Below are 26095 nucleotides of genomic sequence, written 5' to 3' on the forward strand. Positions count from 1 at the left end.
GATAACAAAAAAAAATGATTTAACCTTATTTAAATAGGCAAGTCAGTTAAGAATACATTCTTATTTACAATGTTATGTATTGCCCATCATTGGTGACGGCTGTTGTTTACTTATTTATTTGTTGTCTCATCACATTATTGTACAAAAAAACGGAAACGTAGCTAATACACCAGTATTTATTGTTTCGAGTGGTCTTTTTAGTGGTATGGGGATCCAGTATTGCGTCGCTGATGGCATTGATTGACAGATCATCCCTGAAGTTGTTTTATTACGTCAAAGTGCATTCACATTATGACGTTGGCTGAGTTACCGTATAAAATGCGATAGTTTATCTCTTTGGTAATCACTTGGTAAAGTTTTACATGATGGGAACATAGGCTCCAGCCATAGACTTTAACCATGGAGGATAATAAGGTAAGCCTATGAATTGCTAACAGAGAAGCCCCATGCAGTGGTGCAGGAACCGCTGCACCGTCTTTTTTTATGCTGCGGCAGGAACCACATGGTTTACAGGACATGGGGGGGTGCCGCAAGTAGTGGCAGCTGGGTGGCGGTGTGGGCTAACGTTAATGTGCCGCTAGTATTATCATTTTTATATTGTAAAACAATGAATGCATTATAATAACCTTTGGGACTTGTTATACATCAAACCGTGCTTCTACACCTGCATTGCTTGCTGTTTGGGGTTTTAGGCTGGGTTTCTGTACATCACTTTGAGATATCAGCTGATGTACGAAGGGATATATAAATTGATTTGAAATATGACCCTTGTAAAGATAAGAGCAGTAGGCTATTTATCATAATTCTACCTAAACTATAATAAGTGACTCCATAACGCATTAATTACGAATCTTGATATCAGGCGATAGGATGTATGTGTATTTATAGCGAAAACCTGTTCTGTAAAAAAATGTATATATTGGCCATTATAAACTGGGTGTTTTGAGCCTTGAATGCTGATTGGCTGAAAGCTATGGTATATCAGAGCGTAAAACATTTATTTGTCCTCTTCTAATTAAGTTGGTAACCAGTTTATAATAACTGTGCAAGGTGTCATGTGTAAGAACAGCTCTTAGCTGTGGTATATTGTCCATGAGCATTTAAAGAATGGTCTAATTTATTCCAGAGTTTAAACGAAGATGATCCACATGATCATCAAAGTTTGGAAGGTCAAGTCCAGAAAATGAAGAATGATATCCTGGGTTTAAACTATCCAGAAGATAGTGAAGTGAAGGATCCCCTGCCTCAGATCGAGCTGAAGGCTGTGACAAGGAGAAAAGTTAAGGTGAGAGACTAGACTGAGGAGAGAAAGGGAAATCTGGGGTCTTACCTGTCCACACTTTAAACCTGTCCAATACGCCATATAACATGTTGTTGTGAGGTTGGAGGATAAATTGTCCTTACAACAGACTTCCATCTCTTAATATTCAATCACCAATTGTTTACTGTAGCTCTTCTCAAAGGCCTGTATAGCAACGGCAACATACAGTATGTCATTGACTGTATTGTCTTTTTAGACCAAGAGGAGGACCAGTGCCAACAGGTCCACAGTTGAACAGAGCACTGATAGTGATGCGGCTGAGAGAGATTTTGTTAATAATCAGAATGATGAAGATGAGGAAAAGGTGAAGAAGGATCCGCCGCCTCAGATGCAGCAGGATGCCGTGAAAAGAAATAAAGTCAAGGTAAGGGAATAGATTGAGCAGAGATGTGGATATTTGTGATATCTTTCATATCTATATCCTGCCCCTACAGCATGTTGTTCCGAGGAAAGTAAATTGCCCATGCAATACCCTTTTATCTCCTAATAGTAAATCTAGGGCTGACCCCATTTGGTCTACAGTTTGGTCGATAGGCTGTTGGTTGACTGGGATTTCTTAAATCGAGTAGCCGCAAAAGTTTTTTTTCTTCATTGTGCACATGGACACCTCTCTGATTCGCGCCTATCTCAGTTGACTAATCCATTGCCGAGGCCACAGGGATGGCACAGTCCATCACGTTAAGACGTGATACTGAAATTGTATATGGTTATCTTATGTTAAAATAATGGTGCAACACTAATAAATCAAATATTATTTTATAACAAATGCGCTTTCTCCTGCATTGGATACGGTCGCTGTCCGTGGTTCTGAAACATAATCTTCAGTGCTCCGTAGAATTGCCGCCCTTCCCTATGTTGCTATGTGCATAATAACAAAGTTGACCAGCATATTGGGATTGAGAACAGTGCTGCAGAGGCAGCAGCAGCAGCAGAGACGGGGAAACAGCCCTTTCCTTAGCCTAATTGTCTAAGAAATTTGAGGAGAGAGGAAAACCCAACTAAATTAGGTCTATAATCAATAGCCTAATTGTTAAATGTGCCTGGCTTTGTAAATCATCCATATATATATATATATATATTACCAGTCAAAAGGGTTCTTCAAAGTAATCACCCTTTGCCTTGATGACAGCTTTGCACACTCTTGGCATTCTCTCAACCAGCGTCATGAGTTAGTCACCTGGAATGCATTTCATAAATTAACATGTGTGCCTTGTTAAAAATTAAGTAAAGGAATTTCTTTCCTTCTTAATGCATTTGAGCCAATCAGTTGTGTTGTGACAAGGTAGGGTTGGTATACAGAAGATAGCCATATTTGGTAAAAGACCAAGTCCATAATATGGCAAGAACAGCTCAAATAAGCAAAGATAAACAACAGTCCGTCATTACTTTAAGACATGAAGGTCAGTCAATCCGGAAAATTTCAAGAACTTTGAACTTTTCATCAAGTGCAAAAACCATCAAGTCCAAAAACCATCAAGCGCTATGATGAAACTGGCTCTCATGAGGACCGCCACAGGAAAGGAATACAGAGTTCATTAGAGTTAACTGCACCTCACATTGCAGCCCAAATAAATGCTTCACAGAGTTCAAGTCACCAACACATCTCAATATCAACTGTTCAGAGGAGACTGCGTGAATCAGGCCTTCATGGTCAAATTGCTGCGATGAAAGCACTACTAAAGGACACCAATAAGAAGAAGAGACTTGCTTGGGCCAAGAAACACGAGCAATGGACATTAGACTGGTGGAAATCTGTCCTTTGGTCTGATAAGTCCAAATTCCAACAATGTCTTTGTGAGAGTAGGTGTACAGATGATCTCCGCATTTGTGGTTCCCACCATGAAGCATGGAGGAGGTGTGATAATGTGGGGGCGCTTTGTTGGTGACACTGTCTGTGATTTATTTAGAATTCAAGGCACACTTAACCAGCATGGCTACCATAGTATTCTGCAGTGATACGCCATCCCATCTGGTTTGCGTCTCCAGGCTGTGTAAGGGCTATTTGACCAAGAAGGAGAGTGATGGAGGGCTGCATCAGATGACCTGACATCCACAATCACCCAACCTCAACCCAATTGAGATGTTTTGGGATGAATTGGACCACAGAGTGAAGGAAAAACAGCCAATAAGTTCTCAGCATATGTGGGAACTCCTTCAAGACTGTTGGAAAAGCATTCCAGGTGAAGCTGGTTGAGAGAATGCCAAGAGTGTACAAAGCTGCCATCAAGGCAAAGGATGGCTACTTTGAAGAATCTCAAATATAAAATATATTTTGATTTGTTTAACACTTTTTGGTACCTACATGATTCCATATGTGTTATTTCATAGTTTTGATGTCTTCACTACTATTCTAGAATGTAGAAAATTTTACAAATAAAGAAAAGCCTTGAATGAGTAGGTGTGTCCAAACTTTTGACTGGTACTGTATACATATATACAGGAGTAAGACAGATATAGCTTCTATTGCCTGTTTGAGTATTTGTTTAATAGCCTACTGAGTCAGTGAGCACCAAGCCTCATGCACCGGCAAAATGTTGAATTAAGCAATTTCACAGATTCGGCTGTATTTAATATTTGCTATGCTGTAATAATGGCTTTATAATTTTTAGTCGTTAGAAAAGACTGGTATTGCTTAACCTTTTGCGCGTAGGGAGCACTATTTTCATTTTTGGCTAAAAAACGTACCCATTTGAAACGGCCTATTTCTCAGCCCCAGAAACTAGAATATGCATATAATTGTCAGATTAGGATAGAAAACACTCTAAAGTTTCCAGAACTGTAAAGAAGAAGTTTCCAGAACTGTAAGGAAGAAACTAAATGGCTGAAATGATTTTGCGTCTTCAGCATGGACAGCACAATAAACACTTGCTGTTATGTGGTGCCTTTTCGCTGCAGTAAGGAGGAGAGCGAGACAACGTGCACCTGTCACACAGGCACTCGCTGTCATTTCTTTTAATACAGTGTCACCATCGGGCTCTTTCTTGAGTCATTTGCGTGTCTTAATTATTTAATTAAACAGTGTGCTTAAAGCATCAGACAAGCTCAGTGCCTATGTAGATGATTGTATTCAAACACATAGGGTGTGTCTGATATGGAAAAATACATTTTAACATTAGAACAGGATGACTCTCGGTCGACAAAGATTTTTTAGGGACAGCCCTACAATCAGTCTTACCCTTGCTCTACTCAAAGGGCTGTATTGGGATGGCTTCATACAGTATCTACGTGTATATCATTGACTGTATTGTATTTTTAGACCAAGAGGACCAAGAGAAACAAAGTGGAGCAGATCACTGATACAGATGCAGGTCATAAAGGAAACTCTAATTTCACTGAATGTAATCCTTTTGCATGTAAATGTAATTTAGTATGGACATCTATTGAGCAGAGGACTAATAGCAGAGTGCCAATGTTATACTTTCTTGGGTATTTAACTTCACAAAGTACACAAAGTTGGCTAATACATACTTGCCTCAGGAGGTTACATGTTTTCTGACTTCTTTACCTTGGTGAATGCTGCTTTGGACACAGGTCCCTCTACATCTGTGGAATTTTCTGGGATGACAGTTCAGGGGACATCTCACCAGGGACAATCTAATGAAAAGATCCTAAGTGAGTGTGTCTCCAGGGCCTGTCAGACTAGGGCTCTTGACCTCCCGCCAATCGATCCGGATGCTTTCAACCCGATTGTCATCCAGTTTCTGGAAAAACTTACAGAGTATGTCCAAACTTCTATTGTAGTATTTGAATGCAATGTCATCTGGGGGATTTTATAAATTGAATGTGTGTTGGTGTGCTTTTTGGTGCTAAAAACATCTAATTATCTCCTATAGGCAATGGAGGCAGTTAAGCATTGGCAGGATGGACCCTGTATGTCCCTTAACCTTGAACATTATTCATAGATATATTAATAGACGTTTCAAGAAAATTAGATACAAGCCTTTTATCTATCTACAGTGTCATCCACATTATCACAAACAGTTACATTCAAAGAGCTTTTTAGTAGCCTACTGCTTTTCATGCTTTCCAAATGCCACTTTCATGATTCTCATGAACATATGTGAGATTGTTGGTATCTCTTCGAGGAGCTTGGTTTCAGAGCCCGGCTATGAGTAATCTACCTACACTGTTTCGGTCCTACAGGTGATGAGGGCATTGCTTGCAGAGATGTGCCTGGAGATTGTGCGGTTTGTATCTGAGGCCATCCTGGAGGTCATCATCCCTGCAATTTTCCATTTTGTACGGATATACAGCCATGTGTCTCCAGTATCCGGCAAGTCTCTGACAGAATCAGAGAGATCCTCTAGCACAAACCTGAAGGTTCGCAAGAGAGACAGCAGCAAATCCTCAAGGTCTTGCACAGCCAAATCAAGCTCCTCTCGTAATGGGCATGTTCAGTCATTCCTAAAGAAACCGGTTTCACCTAACTATTCATAACCCATTTAATGAAAATATGTTTTGTTTATCTGTGTAACAGTTTACTCTTAATGACCAGTTTAACTGATTATTGAATTATGCATTAATGTGACTACAGTGTCTACTATTGAATATGGAATGCTGTATTGTTTGCTTTGTATTCTCAAAGGTCTCAGACAGTGTTGCCAAATACTCAGGGAGATGGTGAGTCTATATCATCTGAGCCACTCAGTGACTTTTTTGGGATCACTGAGGACAGTCTCCTCACTGGTGTCAAGGATTCCTTCAAAGAGTCGCTGAACAATGTCCTCTGTATCCAAAGAGAGGGCCAGGTAGACACTCAAAGTCTATCCCGGGTTATTGTTGGAGAAGTGTCAAAGAAGGTCAATTCCATAATCTCTGTGGCCATCCAAACTCCCATCTCTGGGCGAATGTCCCCTGTCATTTTTGACACCAGTGGTGGTGTCTCCAGCACCAAGGTGGTTGAGGAGATGGTGTCTGGCATTTCCAACATACTTCAGATGTACATTAATGGGAAGAGTGTTGAGCAGAGTGTTGTTCTCAGAGAGGATGGTGTTGAGGTGGATATGACACATTTAACAGGACAGGTCATGACAGCCCTCAGTGGCACTGTTTTGAACTTCAGCAATAAGGAGGAAAATGACCCCGACAAGAGGGAACTGCTTTGTGTTGTTGCTGACCATATGAAGATGCTTGAAGCTTGTAAAAGTCCTGAGGAGATGCTAAAACAAGGAGAGAGCAACCTCAATATCAAAGGTGCCAAATCTAGTCTTTGTCTGTCAACACAAAGTATGGACAGACTACTCACTGAGGAGTTTCAGACCAAGGCCACTGAATCGATCCGGGAGATCGTTAAAAGATTCAGGGGTTGTACATCATGTTGTTCTGGCACTACATCATCTTGTCCAACTCCTAGGATAGGTGAGATCAGAGACCTTATGATTGACCCTGAGGCCTCTGAGTTGGTAAGTACCTTTGTTTCAGACATGGACAATCTTACCCAGTCTATCAGGGCATCCGGCTCCCCTGCACAGAGTGAGCAGATCCTTCTTGAAAACCATCAAAGTAAGATCTGGTCTTACACTGTTGGTTGTTACTACGACATGAAAAATACGCTGAAGAGGCTTCTTGGATGGATGGATGGATGGAGCGAGACATGATGTCCCAGATGTGCTCAATTGGATTCAGGTCTGGGGAACGGGTGGGCCAGTCCATAGCATCAATGCCTTCCTCTTGCAGGACCTGCTGACACACTCCAGCCACATGAGGTCTTGCATTGTCTTGCATTAGGAGGAACCCAGGGCCAACCACACCAGCATATGGTCTCACAAGGGGTCTGAGGATCTCATCTCGGTAGCTAATGGCAGTCAGGCTACCTCTGGCGAGCACATGGAGGGCTGTGCGGCCCTCCAAAGAAATGCCACCCCACACCATGACTGACCCACCGCCAAACCGGTCATGCTGGAGGATGTTGCATGCAGCAGAACGTTCTCCACGGCGTCTCCAGACTGTCACGTCTGTCACGTGTGCTCAGTGTGAACCTGCTTTCATCTGTGAAGAGCACAGGGCGCAAGTGGCGAATTTGCCAATCTTGGTGTTCTCTGGCAAATGCCAAACATACTGCACGGTGTTGGGCTGTAAGCTGTGGACGTCATGGAGTCTGTTTCTGACCGTTTGAGCAGACGCATGCACATTTGTGGCCTGCTGGAGGTCATTTTGCAGGGCTCTGGCAGTGCTCCTCCTTGCACAAAGGCGGAGGTAGCGGTCCTGCTGCTGGGTTGTTGCCCTCCTACGGCCTCCACGTCTCCTGATGTACTGGCCTGTCTCCTGGTAGCGCCTCCATGCTCTAGACACTACGCTGACAGACACAGCAAACCTTCTTGCCACATCTCGCATTGATGTGCCATCCTGGATGAGCTGCACTACCTGAGCCACTTGTGTGGGTTGTAGACTCCGTCTCATGCTACCACTAGAGTGAAAGCACCGCCAGCATTCAAAAGTGACCAAAACATCAGCCAGGAAGCATAGGAACTGAGAAGTGGTCTGTGGTCCCCACCTGCAGAACCACTCCTTTATTGGGGGTGTCTTGCTAAATGCCTATAATTTCCACCTGTTGTCTATTCCATTTGCACAACAGCATGTGAAATTTATTGTCAATCAGTGTTGCTTCCTAAGTGGACAGTTTGATTTCACAGAAGGGTGATTGACTTGGCGTTACATTGTGTTGTTTAAGTGTTCCCTTTATTTTTTTGAGCAGTGTATATATATATATATATATATATATATATATATATAAACATAGCTTTAAACCAACAGGATGACCAGGACAAGTTTTCAAGTTTTGTAAGGCTCATCAGTTTTTCAAACGTTTTTCCAAAAATATCACTGTTTATTTTGTGGCTTCATAGACATACAGTAAGTAGGCCTACATCCATAAAATATTTTCTTAAAACTTTTTTATGACACACTGCAGAGACTATTTTGCCTGCTTCACTTCTGCTATACATTTCATACTGTACCATTGTGATCCAGGGCTATCAGGAGAGCTACCCAATCCCAGAGGGCCATCGTGGCTTCATCAGTGATGCCAGACTTCTGCAGATGCAGAGAGCTGAGAGAGAGGCCATGGAAGCAAAGCAAAGAAAGATAAGTGCTATCCATGAGAATTATGTCCGGACTGCTCTCATCGGGGTTGGCAGCACCTTCGCACACCACTTCGTCCCCTCTATTCAGTGCATTCCGCGACCGAAAGCTCCACCGAGGCCTTTGCCACGAAGGCTTGAACACTTAGCTCTGGCCCCACTGAAGAACGTGGTGGGGGTGGACGGAGCCCAAGTTCGACCCGGATCTCACTCTCTGGAGTCCATCCAGGTAAATAAGTCATTCAGCAGCAGTAGCGTGTGACCTGTTCCCGTCCCTCCAACTGGAGCTCCCTCCAAGAGGGGCAAGAAGAAGAAGGGCAGGCGGGGAGTCAAAGCCCTGAAAGTCCAGTCGGACCAGGGCTGTGCTGACAACAACGGACCCATTGACCTGATGGAGAAGGTGAGGGACATCGAGGCTCACCTGAAGGAGGAGGCCTGGAAGGTAGGATGGACTTCGACTTTTAATTTTAACAAGAGACTCATGCTTTTTCTTCCTATCTTTCTTTTTCGAAAAATCTATGGGGTAACGATATCTGGTTATCAAATGGCAACAACCACTCTGCAGGTGTAGCAGTTTTGAGAGGTGCATTTAAAGGGAAGGTCATCAGTTTGTAAGACTCACCACTCTGGACGTTGGTTAATTTTAACAGTAAATTTCAACAGTGTTTTTTTTATTAGGGAATATTTATTCATCCATCAACAAACAAAACAACAGGATATTATTTCAAGAATTTGAAGAAGAGATTAATAGAGTTATAGGTGTATTTCAGGGTATCAAAATTATCTTAGGTGGAGATTTTAATTCTGTATCTAATGTGATGATTGACAGATCCAGCATTGTTAATCCTGAGTTTAATAATTTATGTCTTGGGTCTTTGATTTGGATTAGTCTATATTTGGAGATCTAAATATCCTGATAAAAAGGAATTCACTTGGAGTAACAAGGACATGTCCAGACAGTCAACAATTGACTTCTGGTTGATTTCTAATTCATTAGATAATTCTGTAGTCAAGGTATCAATTGAACCATCAATTATTACTGATCATAAAGTTATATTCTTATCTTTAAATAGTAATGGATCTAAAGTTAAACCGAATCGGAGTTATTGGAAACTCAATAGTAGACTGTTGGAAGATGATCATTTCAAGATGGATGCCAAAGATATGATACAAGACAATTGGAGGAAAGCTCAACTTTTTCAGTCTTGTTGGAAATATTTGGAATTAATGAAGTATGAAATAAGACAAACAGCCATGAAGAGATATGAAGATAAACTTGTTAAGGAAATACTTTCTCTAATCTCTATGGAGGACCTTGATGAAGAGGAAAGGGTCAGTTATTGTCTTTACAACTAGAAATGGACTGAATGTATGAAGAGAGAGCAAAAGAGGCATTTGTAAAATCAAGAAGGAGATGGTTGGAGGAAGGTGAAAAAAATACAAAATACTTTTACAAACTAGAAAGAAAAAAATTCTGAATTTACATCTTTTCATAAGCTTAATATAGATGGCAAAGAAAATAGAAAACCCCAAAGATATTTCAAAATATGTTTCAGAATTCTATGGTAACCTTTATACCAGTAATGCCTGTCCTACTAGTGACGTATCTGCCTTTCTAGACTCTGCCAAAGACTATGCAAAATTCATAGATGAAGACTTACAAAAGTCTTGTGATGAAATTATTTATATCAATGAAATAAAAAAATGTATCAGCAAGTTAAAAGAGAACAAATCTCCAGAGAATGATGGCATTATCAGTCCATAAATATTTTCAGGAGGATATTATTGAACTCATATTTAATGTTTTAAAGGAGGCAATTGATTTAGATGTCCTGCCTGTTTCTATGACACAGGGCCTAATTTCTGTAATACCGAAACAAAGATTCTGTGATTTTAGAAAATTGGAGACCAATCACATTAATGAAAAATGATGGAAAGCTACTTGCATCTATCTATCTTTGCAGAAAGACTTAAAAAACGTCTTGACCAAATCATTGATGATACCCAGTCTGGTTTTATGAAGGGCAGACATGTATGTAATCGACTAGTATTGGACTTGATAGACTACAATGAGCACATTATGGAAGATAGCTTTATTTTATTAGTAGACTTTTACAAGGCATTTGATACAGTTGAACATTATTTTCTTTTTGAGACTTCGATTTTTTTGCTTTTGGTCAATATTTTCAAAGTGTAATTAAGACACTTTTACAATAATAGTAACAGATCTGTTAAATTATCCCATGGAACGTCACAAAGATTCCACGTTAGACGTGGAATTTAACAAGGATACCCAATTTCTCCTTTCTTATTTTTATTGGTCACACAAGTTATAGCACTTCATATAAATAAGGATAGTTTTAGGGGTATTCAGATACAAGACAAAGAAATAAAATGTTCACAATTGGCTGACGACACCACCATTTTTTTGAAAGATCCTAATTAAGTCAGGAAAGCTATTGAGTGCCTTCTCACATGTATCAGGTTTATCTCTGAATATTAGGAAATGTGAATTATTTGCGTTGAAAAGATGTGACTTAAACTCAGTATGTAATATCCCTGTAAAAGATGTGATCACATATTTTGGTATTAAAGTTAGCAAAGATCAGAAAGAAAGGGCTAACTTAAATGTCTCTCCTATTGTAGAGAACATTGGAAAGAGATTTAACTCCTGGTTATTAAGAGATCTGTCTTTATCTGGACGTGTACTTTTATCAAAATCTGAAGGTCCAGATTAGTTTATACCTCCCTTGCCTTGGATGTTCCTCTGTCAGTAACTAAAACGGTTGATACTAAATGATTTAACTTCATATGGAGGAATAAACCTCATTATTTAAGAAAAGTGCTAATATGTAGCACCCAAGGCGAGGGAGGGTTGAATGCTCTGGATTGTAAAACCTCTAATATAATATTTAAGATTAAATGGATACAAAACTATTTAAGAAATAAGGATTGCATTTGAAATATCATTCCTAGTTTAATATTCCAACAAATTGGTGGTCTAGAATTCTTACTCAAATGCAACTTTGATATGGGTAAAATCCCTAATTAAGCTTGCAAACTTTCATAAACAAGTACTTCTAACTTGGAACTGTCACACCCTGACCATAGTTTGCTTTGTATGTTTCTATGTTTTGGTTGGTCAGGGTGTGATCTGAGTGGGCATTCTATGTTGGATGTCTTGTTTGTCTATTTCTATGTCTGGCCTGATATGGTTCTCAATCAGAGGCAGGTGTTAGTCATTGTCTCTGATTGGGAACCATATTTAGGTAGCCTTGGTTTCACTGTGTGTTTGTGGGTGATTGTTCCTGTCTCTGTGTTTTGCACCAGACCAGACCAGACCAGACCAGACCAGACCAGACCAGACCAGACCAGACCAGACCAGACCAGACCAGACCAGACCAGACCAGACCAGACCAGACCAGACCAGACCAGACCAGACCAGGGCTGTTTTTGGTTTTCCACGTTTATTGTTTTGTAGTGTTCGTGGTTATCTTTGTTTATTAAACATGAATCAATATAATCACGCTGCGTTTTGGTCCGCCTCTACTTCACCCCAAGAGAACCGTTACAGGAACCTCATGTACAAACACAATTTTTCCCCGCATAGGTATACAATCTTGAATAATAAAGACATAAAATACAAAAACAAGTCTTTATTTTTCCAGAACTGGTTTGACAACATTATTTGGGTTAAACAATTATTGAACAATGATGGACAATTATATGATTATCCAGACTGTATTAGAACACACAATGTTACATTCACTCCAGAGGAGTATGAAATTGTTAGAGCTATCTCTAAAGGTGCTATTCTTCTTTTAGGGGAATATAACAATACTCCAAGTGCAACTGTTGAGGATTTTGTAGCCTCAATACAATTAGAAGGAATCGACATTTTAAACTATAAATGTAATAACATGGATATAAGGAAACTGTCAATATGTTACTATTCCCTCTGCTGAAATGTACTGGAATGCAGTCCTAGGACAAGTGAACTGGAACAAACTTTTGTTGTTGTCTGGTAAATATTGTATATCTAATAAGGTGAAAGAAGTATCATACAAACTCATTCATGGAATCTACCCTGTAAAGACCTTTTATTATACACAGATTTAAAATAGCTATTGATAACAAATGTGTATTTTGTGGTTGTGACCAAGAAACTCTTGACCATTTATTTTGGGACTGTTTTTATGTCAGAAGATTTTGGAGTGAGTTAGATTTTATTTTAAAAGAAAATACTTAATGTTCATTTGAAAGACTGATATTTTGATCCAAATGAAATGGGCCCTGATTTTAACTTTCATTGTTCATTTGTTTATCTTTCATGGAAGATTCTTTGTCCATAAAATGAAGTGGGCAGAGAACAAACCTTTCTTCACATTTAAGATAGAATTTAAATATTATTTTGAAATGATCAGTAAATGTAAAAACAAAAAAAGCAATACGCACCATAAAAGTATTTAACAAACTGAAAATGTATCTTGATATGTAATACTGTCTGTTAGGTTTATGTACTCTTGTTTGTATATTTCTGTTTTTTTGTATTTGTTTGCATACTTTTTTTTACATTTCAATGTAGTATGATTGTTTGACAGGATCAACATACAGAACAGGACAAGTAGCTTACTTTTCTGAAAAAGTACGCAAGACTGCCTGGATTTTCTCCTGAATGTTTTGAAATATGCCTTTTGTCACTTATATTCTTCAGAAGGAAAACATATTTGTTTAGAAGTTGTCCGCAGGTTCACACACTGGCAGATCTTTCTAGTAGCCTAGTGTTACATAATGTGCCATGGAATTTTGCTGCAGTACAACATGACTTTTAAACAATGTACTTCATCTTATGAGGTGGTGTTGACTTGAAGGGCCTGTGACAGGGTGATACAATAGACAGCCAAGTGGTAAATTGTATTTTGTTATAAAGAAAGGACTAAACTTTTTGACAATGCACTTCACAATCAAAATAACTACTACTTGTATCAGCTTGGCTGAGTAATGAACCTAATAGGTTATCAAACTAGTATTTATTTTTTTGATACACCTTTTCACATAATAAACATTACCATTGTTGATGAATCCTTCTATCATCAGGGCAATAACCCGGGTCAAGCTAATTATGTCATCACGAGTTACCACAGCCACAAAGTCATAAACCCTGCACATTTCTACAATTTTATCTTAAAATGTGATTTTAAACCTAACCTTTACTCTAACATTAACTACACTGCTAACCCTAACCATTAATTAAGACCAAAAAGCTAATTTACAATATAGCCCTAATTCTATGTTTAAAAGATGTAGACCGACTGTAGCTCGAAATTGTATTACATTCGCCATTACGGTTTGTTGCTCCTTGTTCACTATATTAATAAGACTCCGACATAGCTGTATCCATTATTTTATTTTGCCATAGACAATACAGAATACACAAACTAACTTGAAAATCTGTCTTGTAGGCTAACGTTAGCTTGCCTGCCTTGCTAAGATTATCAAATGATAACGTTACAAAACCAGCAGTATCTAGACAATACACAAACTTGTATGAGCTACAACCTAAATAAGTTGTAATGAGACAGCTACAGTGGCTTGCGAAAGTATTCACCCCCTTGGTATTTTTCCTATTTTGTTGCCTTACAACTTGGAATTAAAATGTATTTTTTGTGGGGTTTGTATCATTTGATTTACACAACATGCCTACCACTTTGAAGATGCAAAATAAAATAAAATTGTGAAACAAACAAGAAAATAAGACAAAAAAACAGAACTTGAGCGTGCATAACTATTTACCCACCCAAAGTCAATACTTTGTTGAGCCACCTTTAGCAGCAATTACAGCTGCAAGTATCTTGGGGTATGTCTCTATAAGCTTGGCACATCTAGCCAATGGGACTTTTGCCCATTCTACAAGGCAAAACTGCTCTAGCTCCTTCAAGTTGGATGGGTTCTGCTGGTGTACAACAATCTTCAAGTCATATCACAGATTCTCAATTGTATTGAGGTCTGGGCTTTGACGAGGCCATTCCAAGACATTTAAATGTTCCCCTTAAACCACTCAAGTGTTACTTTAGCAGCATGTTTAGGGTCATTGTCCTGCTGGAAGGTGAACCACTGTCCCAGTCTCTAATCTCTGGAAGACTGAAACAGGTTTCCCTCAATTTACCTGTATTTTGCGCCATCCATCATTACTTCAATTCTGACCAGTTTCCCAGTCCTTGCCGATGAAAAACATCCCCACAGCATGATGCTGCCACCACCATACTTTACTATGGGAATGGTGTTCTTGAAGTGATGAGAGGTGTTGGGTTTGCACCAGACTTAGCGTTTCCCTTGATGGCCAAAAAGCTACATTTTAGTCTCATCTGACCAGAGTACCTTCTATCATATGTTTGGGGAATCTCCCGCATGCCTTTTGGCGAACACAAATTGTGTTTGCTTATTTTCTTTAAGCAATGGCTTATTTTCTGGACACTCATCTGTAAAGCCCAGCTCTGTGCATTGTACGGCTTAAAGTGGTCCTATGAACAGATACTCCAATCTCCGCTGTGGAGCTTTGCAGCTCCTTCAGGGTTATCTTTGGTCTCTTTGTTGCCTCTCTGTTTAATGCCCTCCTTGCCTGGTCCGTGAGTTTTGGTTGGTAGGTTTGTTGTGGTGCCATATTCTTTCCATTTAAAAAAATGGATTAATGGTGCTCCGTGGGATGTTCAAAGTTTGGGATATTATTGTGTGGTGTTGCAGACTCTGGGGCCTTTCAGAACAGGTGTACATATACTGAGATCATGTGACAGATCACGTGACACTTAGATTGCACACAGGTGAACTCTATTTAACGAATTATGTCACTTCTGAAGATAATTGGTTGCACCAGATCTTATTTAGGGGCTTGCATGCACCACTTTTCCATTTTTTGAAATTTTCTCAACACCATTGGTTGTTGCACACAAAGTTAGCATTACTGGTGCAGACTTCGGAACCGACGAAATCAAACTACAAATTCCGCATACTTGGGTCTTTCGGCAGGGCATGCATGCATGTAACTGGCTGTGGAGGAATGGTCAATCCATATAGGGCTTTTCAATCTGCTGTCCTTTGAATGTTTTTGCGGGCAATGAAACAGTGCCCCATCCAATAAAGGAAAGTGAAGTGGGCAGAGGGGCAATTTGCAAGTGGATCTAGGCAGCCTAGTTTGAGAAGCGGAATAGCCTTTCACCTGACAGACAGTGCGAGAACAGCTCCTCAAAATTCTGGTACTGGAGTGAAACGTGCTTTTATATGCCCAGTTATTGTGCAACAAATAACAATTCTAAATGCAATCGCGTGTTAAAAATGGTTTAGATTGCCACCATTAAAAATAACTATTTCTATTTCTCAATCTCAACTCGTAATTAAAGTGCGCCTCCCATCCGAGTGCATAGTCAATGTTAGGCAGGCTATCACAGCGTCACCCACCACTTTGCAATATGAGCTTGAGGCATTATAATTGTTTGAAACCTGAACGTTTTACTTAACTTCAAACAAGCAGTATTGGGAAAACATGCCCTCCCACTATTGCCTCCTAATGCAACGCTTACCCCAAAAGTTTACAGCAAACATTGAAAGGAGCCGACACAAAGGAGTGGGTGCCTCTGCTAGCCATTAGATTGCATGCAGAAACATGCAAACACAGACCTCCGAGGAGAGTACCATCTGTGGCTCTTCAACATCAGAGAGGGGACTCTGGTTCAGAACCTAACAATTTGCACCCGCCCACCATAAAGCCAGCTGCGAAGCAGAGGCCGGTCAAAAGAGGGCGGCTGTCATAAACTATAGAAGACAGAAATGTTTTTTTTTATATCAACTTTCTTTTGTTGTCCAGAAGCCAAAGGCACAATACTAGTCCTATTAGCAATCCATCCTGGTTATTGCTATTAGATTCCCTCTCTTTCTCTGTTTCTAACAGATACTTTGATCTTTACAACATATGGAACCGCTTGGATTAGGTGTGCTGTTTAGAATGGCCTAAATCCATTTAGCGGGAAAACACCAATGTTTGAAAATTAGGTTTTATTAGCTGGCTTCATTATGGGAGGTGAATGTTTGCATGTTAACCTCTTAATGAAACATGTCTGGTCCTTGTATGCATGCATAGTGTTTTATGTTGGGCACCTCATTTTGCTGTTTGTTGACCGGTTAATTTGCATCCCTACACGTGATATCCTTAGGACAATCTCTTTAACTTCAGCTCCATATAAGAACGGCACTTCGAAAGAAAGCAGTGGATTTACGGGATCCTGACCAACTGCTATTTTGTTAGTTTTTTTGCGCTGATATTAATTTAACTTTTGTACGTAATGTTTCCAGTATCTTGTCTATGACCGAAAAGAGCTTCTGGACATCAGAACAGCAATCGCTAACCTCGATTTGTATGAACATTTCTACTTCAATGAGTCGGCGGCACAGGGCATATTGCTCACCCCGGAACCCCCAAAAAACTTTGGCGGCGAGTACATAAACCGCCTCTACTGTGAACCATAGTCCTTGTGCCCAAGAATTCCAAGGTAACCTGTCTAAAGGTAGCCATGAAATGCTTTGAAAGACTGGTCATGGCTCACATCAACACCATCATCCCAGATATCCTGGACCCACTCCAATTTGCATACCGCTCCAACAGATCCACAGAGGACACAATCTCTACTGCACTCCACACTGACCTTTTCCACCTGGCCAAGAGTAACGCCCATGTGAGAGGGCCAAGCACGCCACCATTCACATATACGGGGCTGTATTGGAGTGGGTCGAGAGCTCCAAGTTCCTCGGTGTCCACATCACTAAGGATATATCATGGGCCACACCAGTGGTGAAAAAAAGTACCCAATTGTCATACTTGAGTAAAATTAAAGATATCTTAATAAAAAATGACTCAAGTGAAAGTCACCCAGTAAAATACTACTTGAGTAAAAGCCTAAAAGTATTTGGTCAAAAGTAAATGTAATTGCTCAAACATACTTAAGTATCAAAATTAACAGTATACATTTCAAATTCCTTATATTAAACAAACCAGACGGCATGATTTTTTATTTTATTTTTAATTTACGGATAGCCAGGGGCACACTCCCAACATAATATACAAACTAAGCATTTGTGTTAAGTGAGTCTGACAGATCAGAGGCAGTAGGGAATGTTCTCTTGATAAGTGTGAATTGAACAATTTTTCTGTCCTGCTAAGCATTCAAAATATAACGAGTACTTTTGGGTGTCAAGGAAAATGTATGGAGTAAAAAGTTAAGTTGTCAAATATAAATAGTAAAGTACAGATACCCAATGAAACGACTTAAGTAGTACTTTAAAGTATGGCCTGTGTCTCCCATAGAAACCAATGGAATAGTAGCTGGGGCTGGTCTAATTCGTTCATAAACTTTCATTGAACCAGGAAAAAACTGGAGTGTCTCGCTTCCTCTTCCGTCTCTGCCAACTTCCACTGCAGATGCGGTGGCTGACATCGGTGGATACCTGCAGTAAACAGGATGGTCACAGCCACACGTTCACTGGTTGGATAGAACACAATATATATTTTAAATAGGAGCAATAGTAATGATACATGCCATACCTACACCCTTAATGTGAAGCTACATAAACCAATAAATACAGAGTAAAAGTACTATTTTTTATCTTCATTTCTAAAGCAATGTCAAATATTATCTTAAGAACAAGCATATAAGGTTCACATATTGGAAAAATCATTAATATCAAATGTAATTTAATACACCTTTGGCTCATAAATATGTACCGTGAGGGTAATGACTTAGCATTGTGGTAACGACAGAGTGTGGTGGAAATTACATTTCATATAAAACTGATGAAAAATACCATTAAACATTTTAATGTCTCAGTTGTACATGTTTAATTTTTATTGAAGATATAGAACAGACCATTCGTTCCAATTGATCATGCTTTATGCACGGGGGCATTGTCATGCTGAAACAGGAAAAGGCCTGCCACAAAGTTGGAAGCACAGAATCATCTAGAATGTCATTGTATGCTGTAGCGTTAAGATTTCCCTTCACTGGAACTAATGGGCCTAGCACAAACTATGAAAAACAGCCCCAGACCATTATTCCTCCTCCACCAAACTTTATAGTTGGCACTCTGCATTAGGGCAGGTAGCTTTCTCCTGACATCTGCCAACCCCAGATTCGTCGGTCGGACTGCCAGATGCTGATGTATGATTCATCACTCCAGAGAATAGGTTTCCACTGCTCCAGAGTCCAATGGCGGCTAGCTTTACACCACTCCAGCCGACGCTTGCATTGTGCAAGAAACCCATTTCATAAAGCTCCCGACGAACAGTTGTGCTGACATTGCTTCCAGAGGCAGTTTGGAACTTGGTGGTGAGTGTTACAGCGTAAGACAGACGTTTTTTACGTGTTTCAGCACTCGCCGGTTCCGTTCCGTGAGCTTGTATGGCCTACCACACACTTCTAGGAACCGTTGTTGCTTCTAGACTTTTCCACTTCACAATAACAGCACTTACAGTTGACCAGGGCAGCTCTAGCATGGCAGAATATTTGACAAACTGACTTGTTTTAAAGGTGGCATCCTATGATGATGCCACGTTGAAAGTCACTCAGCTCTTCAGTAAGGACCAATGTTTTTCTATAGAGATTGCATGGCTGGGCGCTCGATTTTATACACCTTTCAGGAACGGGTGTGGATGAAATAGCCGAATCCACTAATTTTGAATGGGTGCCCACATACTTTAGTGTAGGTCCTTTTCCTCTCCTTGGTTGATTTAGGGGGCATCTTATAGAAAAATGTAAAATAAATCATTAAAGTCAGTAATAACCATTGTAAGTCACATAATGTCAGCGTAGTGTGTATAGGTGGCAGGGAAGTCAGGCGCAGGAGAGTCAAAATGGAGTGTAAATGGAGTCTTTTAATAAATGTCCACGTAACATGCTCCATAACACTAAAATGTACAGACATAAACAAACATGGGTACGAGGACCCTTCGTGCACCTATACAACATAAAACTACACTGACAATAAAACAATCTCTGACAAAGACATGAGGGGAAACAGAGGGTTAAATGCACAACAGGTAATGAATGGGATTGAAAACAGTAGTGTCGGAAGACAAGACATAACCAATGGAAAATGAAAAATGGATCAATGATGGCTAGAAGACCGGTGACGTCGACCGCCGAGCACTGCCCGAACAAGGAGAGGCCGAAGTCGTGACACATAAACAGACATCAAAATCAGTCAATCATCCTAACATAATACAACATTTAATGGTCTTAGCAAATAAGGGTTCAATTTCAATTTAACCATGATCATATATGTAATTTGCTTGTCTTTTCAGGTCTTAAGGTAAGTAGAAATGTATGAACTAATACATTTAGTCATTACCACCACATTCTGTCCTTACCATCACAGTTCATTATGTGGTGGTAATGACGTGTGTTGGGAATGACATTTTTACAGTCTTTGGTCATAAATAGCAGGGAATCTAGCATGCCAACTCCTGTTGAACAGCTAGCATACAATGTATCCTAAAAATACCCATAATTAAACATAATTTCAAAAATCAAACATAATTGTATGAAATTATAGCCTATTTGGTAATGACGTACAATAAAAATATTCTCTTCTCAAGTCATATTTACCTTTTATTTTTCTATCATTTCCTGGCATCAAAATTGGAATTTCCATCCATGACATCCATGTGCCAACTGTCACTGTTCATATCCATGGTAACGAAGTACACAAACTTTTGACATTTTTTATTATCATGTCATTTGCTTTTCTTGGTGGTAGTTATACAATACTTAGACAATTTTGTGTAAAAAAAAAGTATATGGTTTCCATTTATCTATTGTTTAACCTGTACATTATTACATTGTACATTATTACACTGTACATTATTATACATATTTTGTCATTATCAAAACTTTTGTAAGTGTAATACATAGAAGAATGTAAAACGTTTGGGTGTGAGACAGGACAAAAACAGTGAAATCCAGACATGGAATGCTTTAGAAAATAAAAAACAAACATTTTGAAAGCTGAAAAAAAAAGTTGAAGGTTATTTTAGTCTCTACTTAATGGATATGAAAAACATAAAAAATTAAAATCTAACCATGCGACCCAAAAAGGCCCATATTTGCAAAATCCCCTTACTACAATGGCAGTGTATATGGCAGTGTATATATATTTTTATGAATTCGACAAGCCATAATGAAAGGAAACCTTATTAACATCACACACTTTTCTGAAGTGAATGGGTTCAACCATTATTCTGCCTTCGAACAGCGGTGTATTTTAATATTACACTGCACAAGTGAGATATTACATTGCTTGCAGCTCAAATGACAGTGTGTTTACATTAGGAAGAGCCACCGATCTTAACTAGCTAATGTTAGCTGGCTGGCTCATTAGCTAACGTTATGTGACGTGTGTGTGTGTGTGTGATCTTAAACATTGTTTACCTAGATAGGTTCATTGTTTTCCTAGCTACCTAAACCCCCTCCTGAATCAGCTAGCTATATGACTTAAGCTAAAGTGTACTGTTAGCTAGGGTTCTTGTACCCACTTTTATTTATGTTGTATTTTGGATTTGAAGTTTTGTTAAGTTTATTAAACGACTCCATTCATACCAAGTTCGATTCTCCTGCGCCTGACTTCCCTGCCACCTACACACACGTTGTTACAGCTTAGGAGGGTGTGAATGATGCTGAATGGGTGTAGACAAAGAAGAGCTCTTCACTAGATACCAAAACATTCAAAGACGATTTTCTCAAAAGTGAGTTTACAAGTTGATCAACTTTCAAAGCAGAATTATTTTCCCATTGTTCCTCAAATTCAGTGTATGATATACCATTTTGTTGCTCTGAATCTCTACTTTTATTCTATGTAAAAAAAAAAAGCCATTTCACATTTTGCTACATAAGACTGAATCCAGATGGTGAGTCACGTTTTTTCCAATGGTAATTCATTTTGGATCCATCCAGTGGTGGGCTATGCAAAGATAGGGGAGAAGTGACATGCCTCACAAACATTCATTAAAGGCTGCTTCCCTATATACATAGACTTGAAATCACTGACCACTTTAATAATGGGACACTAGTCACTTTAATAATGTTTATATATTTTGCATTACTCATCTCATACAGTATGTATATACTGTATTCTATTCTACTGTATCTTAGTCTAGGCCTCTCTGACATTGCTCGTCCAAATATTAATATTTTCTTACTTTAGATTGGTGTGTATTGTGTATTGTGTGTATTGTTGTGTATTGTTGTGAAATTGTTAGATATTACTTGTTAGATATTACTGCACTGTTGGAGCTAAAAACACAAGCATTTTGCTACACCCACAATAACATCTGCTAAACACGTGCATGTAACCAATAAAATTTGATTTGGTGTGTGTGTGTGTGTGTGTGTGTGTGTGTGTGTGTGTGTGTGTGTGTGTGGTGAGCAGAGTTGGGGAACTGGTCCACCCCCCTGAGTGGAACTGGGATCTGGGCAGCATTCAGTGAGTGATTAGGCACTGAACATTTTGCAGAGTGAGTGGATGAGGATGGAAGCCAAGGTTAAGAGCCCAGAGTTCTGACTGGGAAAATGTTTCACAAGCTCTGGGACCTCGAGCCTCCCTCCCGCCAGCTTTTGCTCTTTGAATTTTTTTTTTGTTGCTTGTTGTGACGCAGCCTCTGCTGTTGCCCATTGAACGCTGTTTAGATCTTTCCTCCTCAATTTCTCCGTATTGTTTCCTTAAGCAGCGACATTGAAATGAACCATTCTGCCCACAATAATTAATTTTAAGAACCTTACCGAACGTGAGGTTCTTAAAATCTTACCGGTTAAGAACCTTACCGAACGTGAAATATGTCTCCCGCAATGTAAAATCTTACATAGCATGACATTCACTACAGGTAGAATGACATCTACACTAAAGTATGAATGGTATAATTAAGTTATATGATATTTTTATCTGTCAATTCATTATCAAGTCCACAATGATCTTCATCACCAAAACAAGACAGAGGTTTGCAGGCAATGAGGAATAATAGCCCTGGTAGTCAACACAAATTTAGCAGTTGGTCAGCAGTGCCCCCTGGAGACCTGTATAAGCATGTTTCTCATATATTTTCCTAAACCACCGCGTATGAGAGCATTTACATGAAACGATATATCAAAAACAGCTTAAACCACATACAAAATACTACAGTTTACTATAGAATACTGTAGTGCTCTTCTTTAGTAAACTGTGGTAAACTGTAGTATACTGTAGAATACTATACCACATACTGTAGTATCCCTCAATTGTGTAGTGCTTACCATATAATTTTGTAGTACACTGTAGAATGTTATACTGCACAAGGTAGTATCCTTCGATTGTGTAGTGCTTACTATAGAATGTTGTAGTATACTGTAGAATACTTTACTCCACACTGTAATATCCCTTCCCATGTGGATCAAGAGTGGTCCACCACTCAAAGGACATCCAGCCAACTTGACACAACTGTGGGAAGCATTGGAGTCAACATGGGCTTTCCTATTGAAAGGTTCTGAATTGAAAGAAAAAACATTTACCCACGAAAGTGGGTCCACTTTGAACTCCATGTCTCTACCTGTGCGTCCCAAATGGCACCCAATTCCCTATGTAGTGCACTACTTTTTACACTACCCTACAGTGCCGTCAGAAAGTATTCATACCCCTTGACTTATTCAAATTTTTTTTGTGTTAGACTGAATTCAAAACTCATTAAATATATGTTTTCTCTCACCCATCTACACACAATACCCCATAATGACAAAGCAAATTTTTTTTTTTAGAAATGTTTACACATTTTTTGAAAATGAAATAAAGAGATATTTCTCATTTACATACAGTAAATATTCAAACCCTGTAAGTATTCAAACCCCTGAGTCAACACATGTTAGAATCAATGTTGGCAGCGATTACAGCTGTGAGTTTCTGTGTAAGTCTTTAAGAGCTTTACATACCTGGATTGTACAATATTTGCACATTATTCTTTAACATTTTTTTCAAGCTCTGTCAAGTTGGTTGTTGCTAGACATCCATTTTCATGTCTTGCGATAGATTTTCAATCCGATTTAAGTCAAAACTGTAACTAGACGACTGAAGAAACGTTCAATGTCGTCTTGGTAAGCAACTCCAGTGTAAAATTGGCCTTGTGTTTTAGATTATTGCCCTGCTGAAAGGTGAATTTGTCTCCCAGTGTCACGAATCCCGTTTCCTGAGTCTGTTTTTTGCCTATGTTCTGTCCTGGAGTGTTTTTTCCGGCGTCCTGGAACGCACCCTGTCTGGTTGCCGGGCAATGTAGCCAGTTGTGGTTTCTGATTACCCGCACCTGTATCCCATCAGCTATCTGCACACCTGGTCCTGATCATCATCTCTCCTCTTCATAAGCCCGGACCTGACATCCATTCCCTGCCGGATTGTTAGCCATGAACAGTATGTTGTGCCAGAGTATCAGCCTCAAGTTGGATAGAATTTGTTTTGTTGTTTGTTACGTATTGCTTGCCTTAAACTTACCTCCGTTTGTTTTGTCTTCAGTTACTCACCCGGATCATTTACCCCATTCCCGCCTGGTCGTCGGAGGATTCCGCTTCCCCATTGGATCCACCTATTTACTCCCATCAACTCACCACCGCTGCCCGCTACGCCACCTGGATATATCTAACCATTCACTTTCACTTGTAAATAAATACTCACCTTCTTCCTACTCTCCTTGTCCTGGTCTGCTTCTGGGTTCGATTTTGAAGAAACCTGACACCCAGTGTCTGTTGGAAAACAGACTGAACTATGTTTTCCTCTAGGATTTTGCCTGTGCTTAGCTCTTTTTTATTTATTTTTTTAAACTAACTAGTCCAGTGACAAGCATACCCATAACATGATGCGGCCACCACCATGCTTGAAAATATGAAGAGTGGTACTCAGTGATGTGTTGTGTTGGATTTGCCCCAAAACACAACAGGCTGTACAGGCTTCCTTCTTGTCACTCTTTCTTTCAGGTTATTATTGTGCAATATCTACAATGTTTTTAATCCATCCTCAGTTTTCTCTTATCACAGCCATTAAACCCTAACTGTTTTCTTTCAGTCAGTCAACTTTGGTACAACATACTATGGGGAGTTGCATTTTTGCGACTTCGGTTGAAAAATTTTCAATCACGCCTGACAAAGCCGGATTCATTCCTTAAATTATTTCTATCTTCATCTCAATGTGAACGATTCACGCTACTAAAACAAACAATTGGAAAATGAGTTTTTTTTCTTGCTCCAACTAAACTGTCCCATAGTGGTAGAGCGTGCTCACCCCCTGGGCATTGTGTGCTGAAGGTTGTACTTGTTCTCATAAGTGTTCTAATCACAAACAATTAGTTATTCTTCAATTTGCTGCTGCAATGAGTAAGATGGCTAAGTAAACGATAGAGAAAACGATGGCCAGCTAAACGAGCGCTGCATAGCTATTACTAGCTATTTCTGCCTCCCCACGGTGGAGTTGCTGGGGTAGCTTCTTTGAGTATAAGTCGCTTGGTAATTCTATTTTCAGTTGCTGGAGTTGGAGAGAGTGAAGGAAACAGGGTTTGTGTGCATCGTCGATGAAGATACAGCCCCCTGAGCACTTGGCTGGGGAACCCCCGGAGCGAAGGGTCTTGGCACAGGTCTAAGTGACCAGTGTGCCTCTCCGCAAAAACATTACTTTGGCAAACGGGGTACTATGTCAGCTTTTTGCCAGAGCCCCCTGTGCCTGTAAAGGGGCCAGGCTTCATGCAGGCTTTACAGTCTCACGGAAGCACAACGTATGTTGGAAGCTTGTCTATGTTTAATTTGGTCCCCTCTATTACCCTGTGTTCCACTGTGTTCATAGGGTTCAAGGGGTATATTTGGGTGACTGCTCACAAGGGGTCTTCCCTACCCATAGCTGGCTCATTACTGAGATACATTGCTGATTTCTGCCTGTAGCTCACTAGTCCCGATGTAGTGTCTAATCTAGTGATACAGGTTATGAGCTCCAAGGTGATTAGTTGTTGGTAGCGGAGTCGAGGGAGCGAGCAGGGTTGGATATGACCACCCTTTTATCCCACACACAGTCTCTGTGGTTCATATGAGGCCCCAAATGAGCTGCTTGTCTCCAGCTCAACCACAGGAGGTTGGTGGCACCTTAATTGGGGAGGGAGGGCTCGTGGTAATGGCTGGAGCGGAATAAGTGGAATGGTATCATATACATCAAACACATTGTTTTCATGTGTTTGATGCCAATCCATTTGCTCAATTCTCCCCTCAGCAGCCTCGACTGAGCTCAACACTATTAATTCATGGGAATCAGACGAATCACACCTGTCTGTTACAACAGACGGGTTCAGTTTTTCAGAGTTGTCCCATTCCCAGCTAGGTTACAATGCACTTTGTCGCCAGTACCTATTACTGGTCGGCAGGATAAAGTATTTTCCCTGGGTCTATTTTTTATGTGTGCGGTCCAACGCTGGGTGCTAGCCGATCAAGGCTAATTGTGACAACAGTACCCCCAAGTAGTATGGCCAATCAGGGTACGTCGCTTATCGCCGGAGCCCATGTACCCAGAGTGGGCCGGGCTTTAGGCAAACCTTGGTACATAAACACAGTTTTTTCAACTGAGTTCCACAGTGTTCATGGGTGTTAAAAGTGTTCTCTGGAGTTCC

The 26095-nt window shown here is 39.9% G+C and overlaps 1 protein-coding gene, 1 long non-coding RNA gene and 1 pseudogene across 2 annotated transcripts; all 3 read left to right on the plus strand.

Annotated features, from left to right (window-relative positions):
• Positions 1–335: 335 nt before the first annotated feature.
• On the plus strand, positions 336–8343 carry LOC149977448 (uncharacterized). Its single transcript, XM_090199018.1, has 6 exons — positions 336–414; positions 1127–1285; positions 1518–1685; positions 5465–5673; positions 5907–6823; positions 8291–8343. The coding sequence occupies exons 1-6, from the start codon at positions 400–402 to the stop codon at positions 8341–8343; spliced, it is 1521 nt and encodes a 506-aa protein (XP_090055144.1). The 5' UTR covers positions 336–399.
• Positions 8101–16917, plus strand: LOC149977449 (uncharacterized; annotated as a pseudogene).
• Positions 16918–18938: 2021 nt separating this feature from the next.
• Positions 18939–24136, plus strand: LOC149977450 (uncharacterized). The gene is made up of 2 exons (XR_016486665.1): positions 18939–23865; positions 23968–24136. It is a non-coding gene; the product is annotated as an uncharacterized LOC149977450 (long non-coding RNA).
• The last annotated feature ends 1959 nt before the right edge of the window (positions 24137–26095 follow it).

The sequence above is a fragment of the Oncorhynchus mykiss genome, chromosome 15 (assembly GCF_057628025.1).
Source record: "Oncorhynchus mykiss isolate SJ-2025 chromosome 15, ASM5762802v1, whole genome shotgun sequence".
NCBI lineage: Eukaryota > Metazoa > Chordata > Actinopteri > Salmoniformes > Salmonidae > Oncorhynchus > Oncorhynchus mykiss.

What these genes read in the sequence shown, in the direction of transcription:
- LOC149977448 (XM_090199018.1), top strand. An exon ending in TGAAAAGAAATAAAGTCAAG is followed by an intron (nt 1,686 to 5,464) that starts GTAAGGGAATAG and finishes TCGGTCCTACAG; the next exon opens with GTGATGAGGGCATTGCTTGC. An exon ending in GACAGCAGCAAATCCTCAAG is followed by an intron (nt 5,674 to 5,906) that starts GTCTTGCACAGC and finishes GTATTCTCAAAG; the next exon opens with GTCTCAGACAGTGTTGCCAA.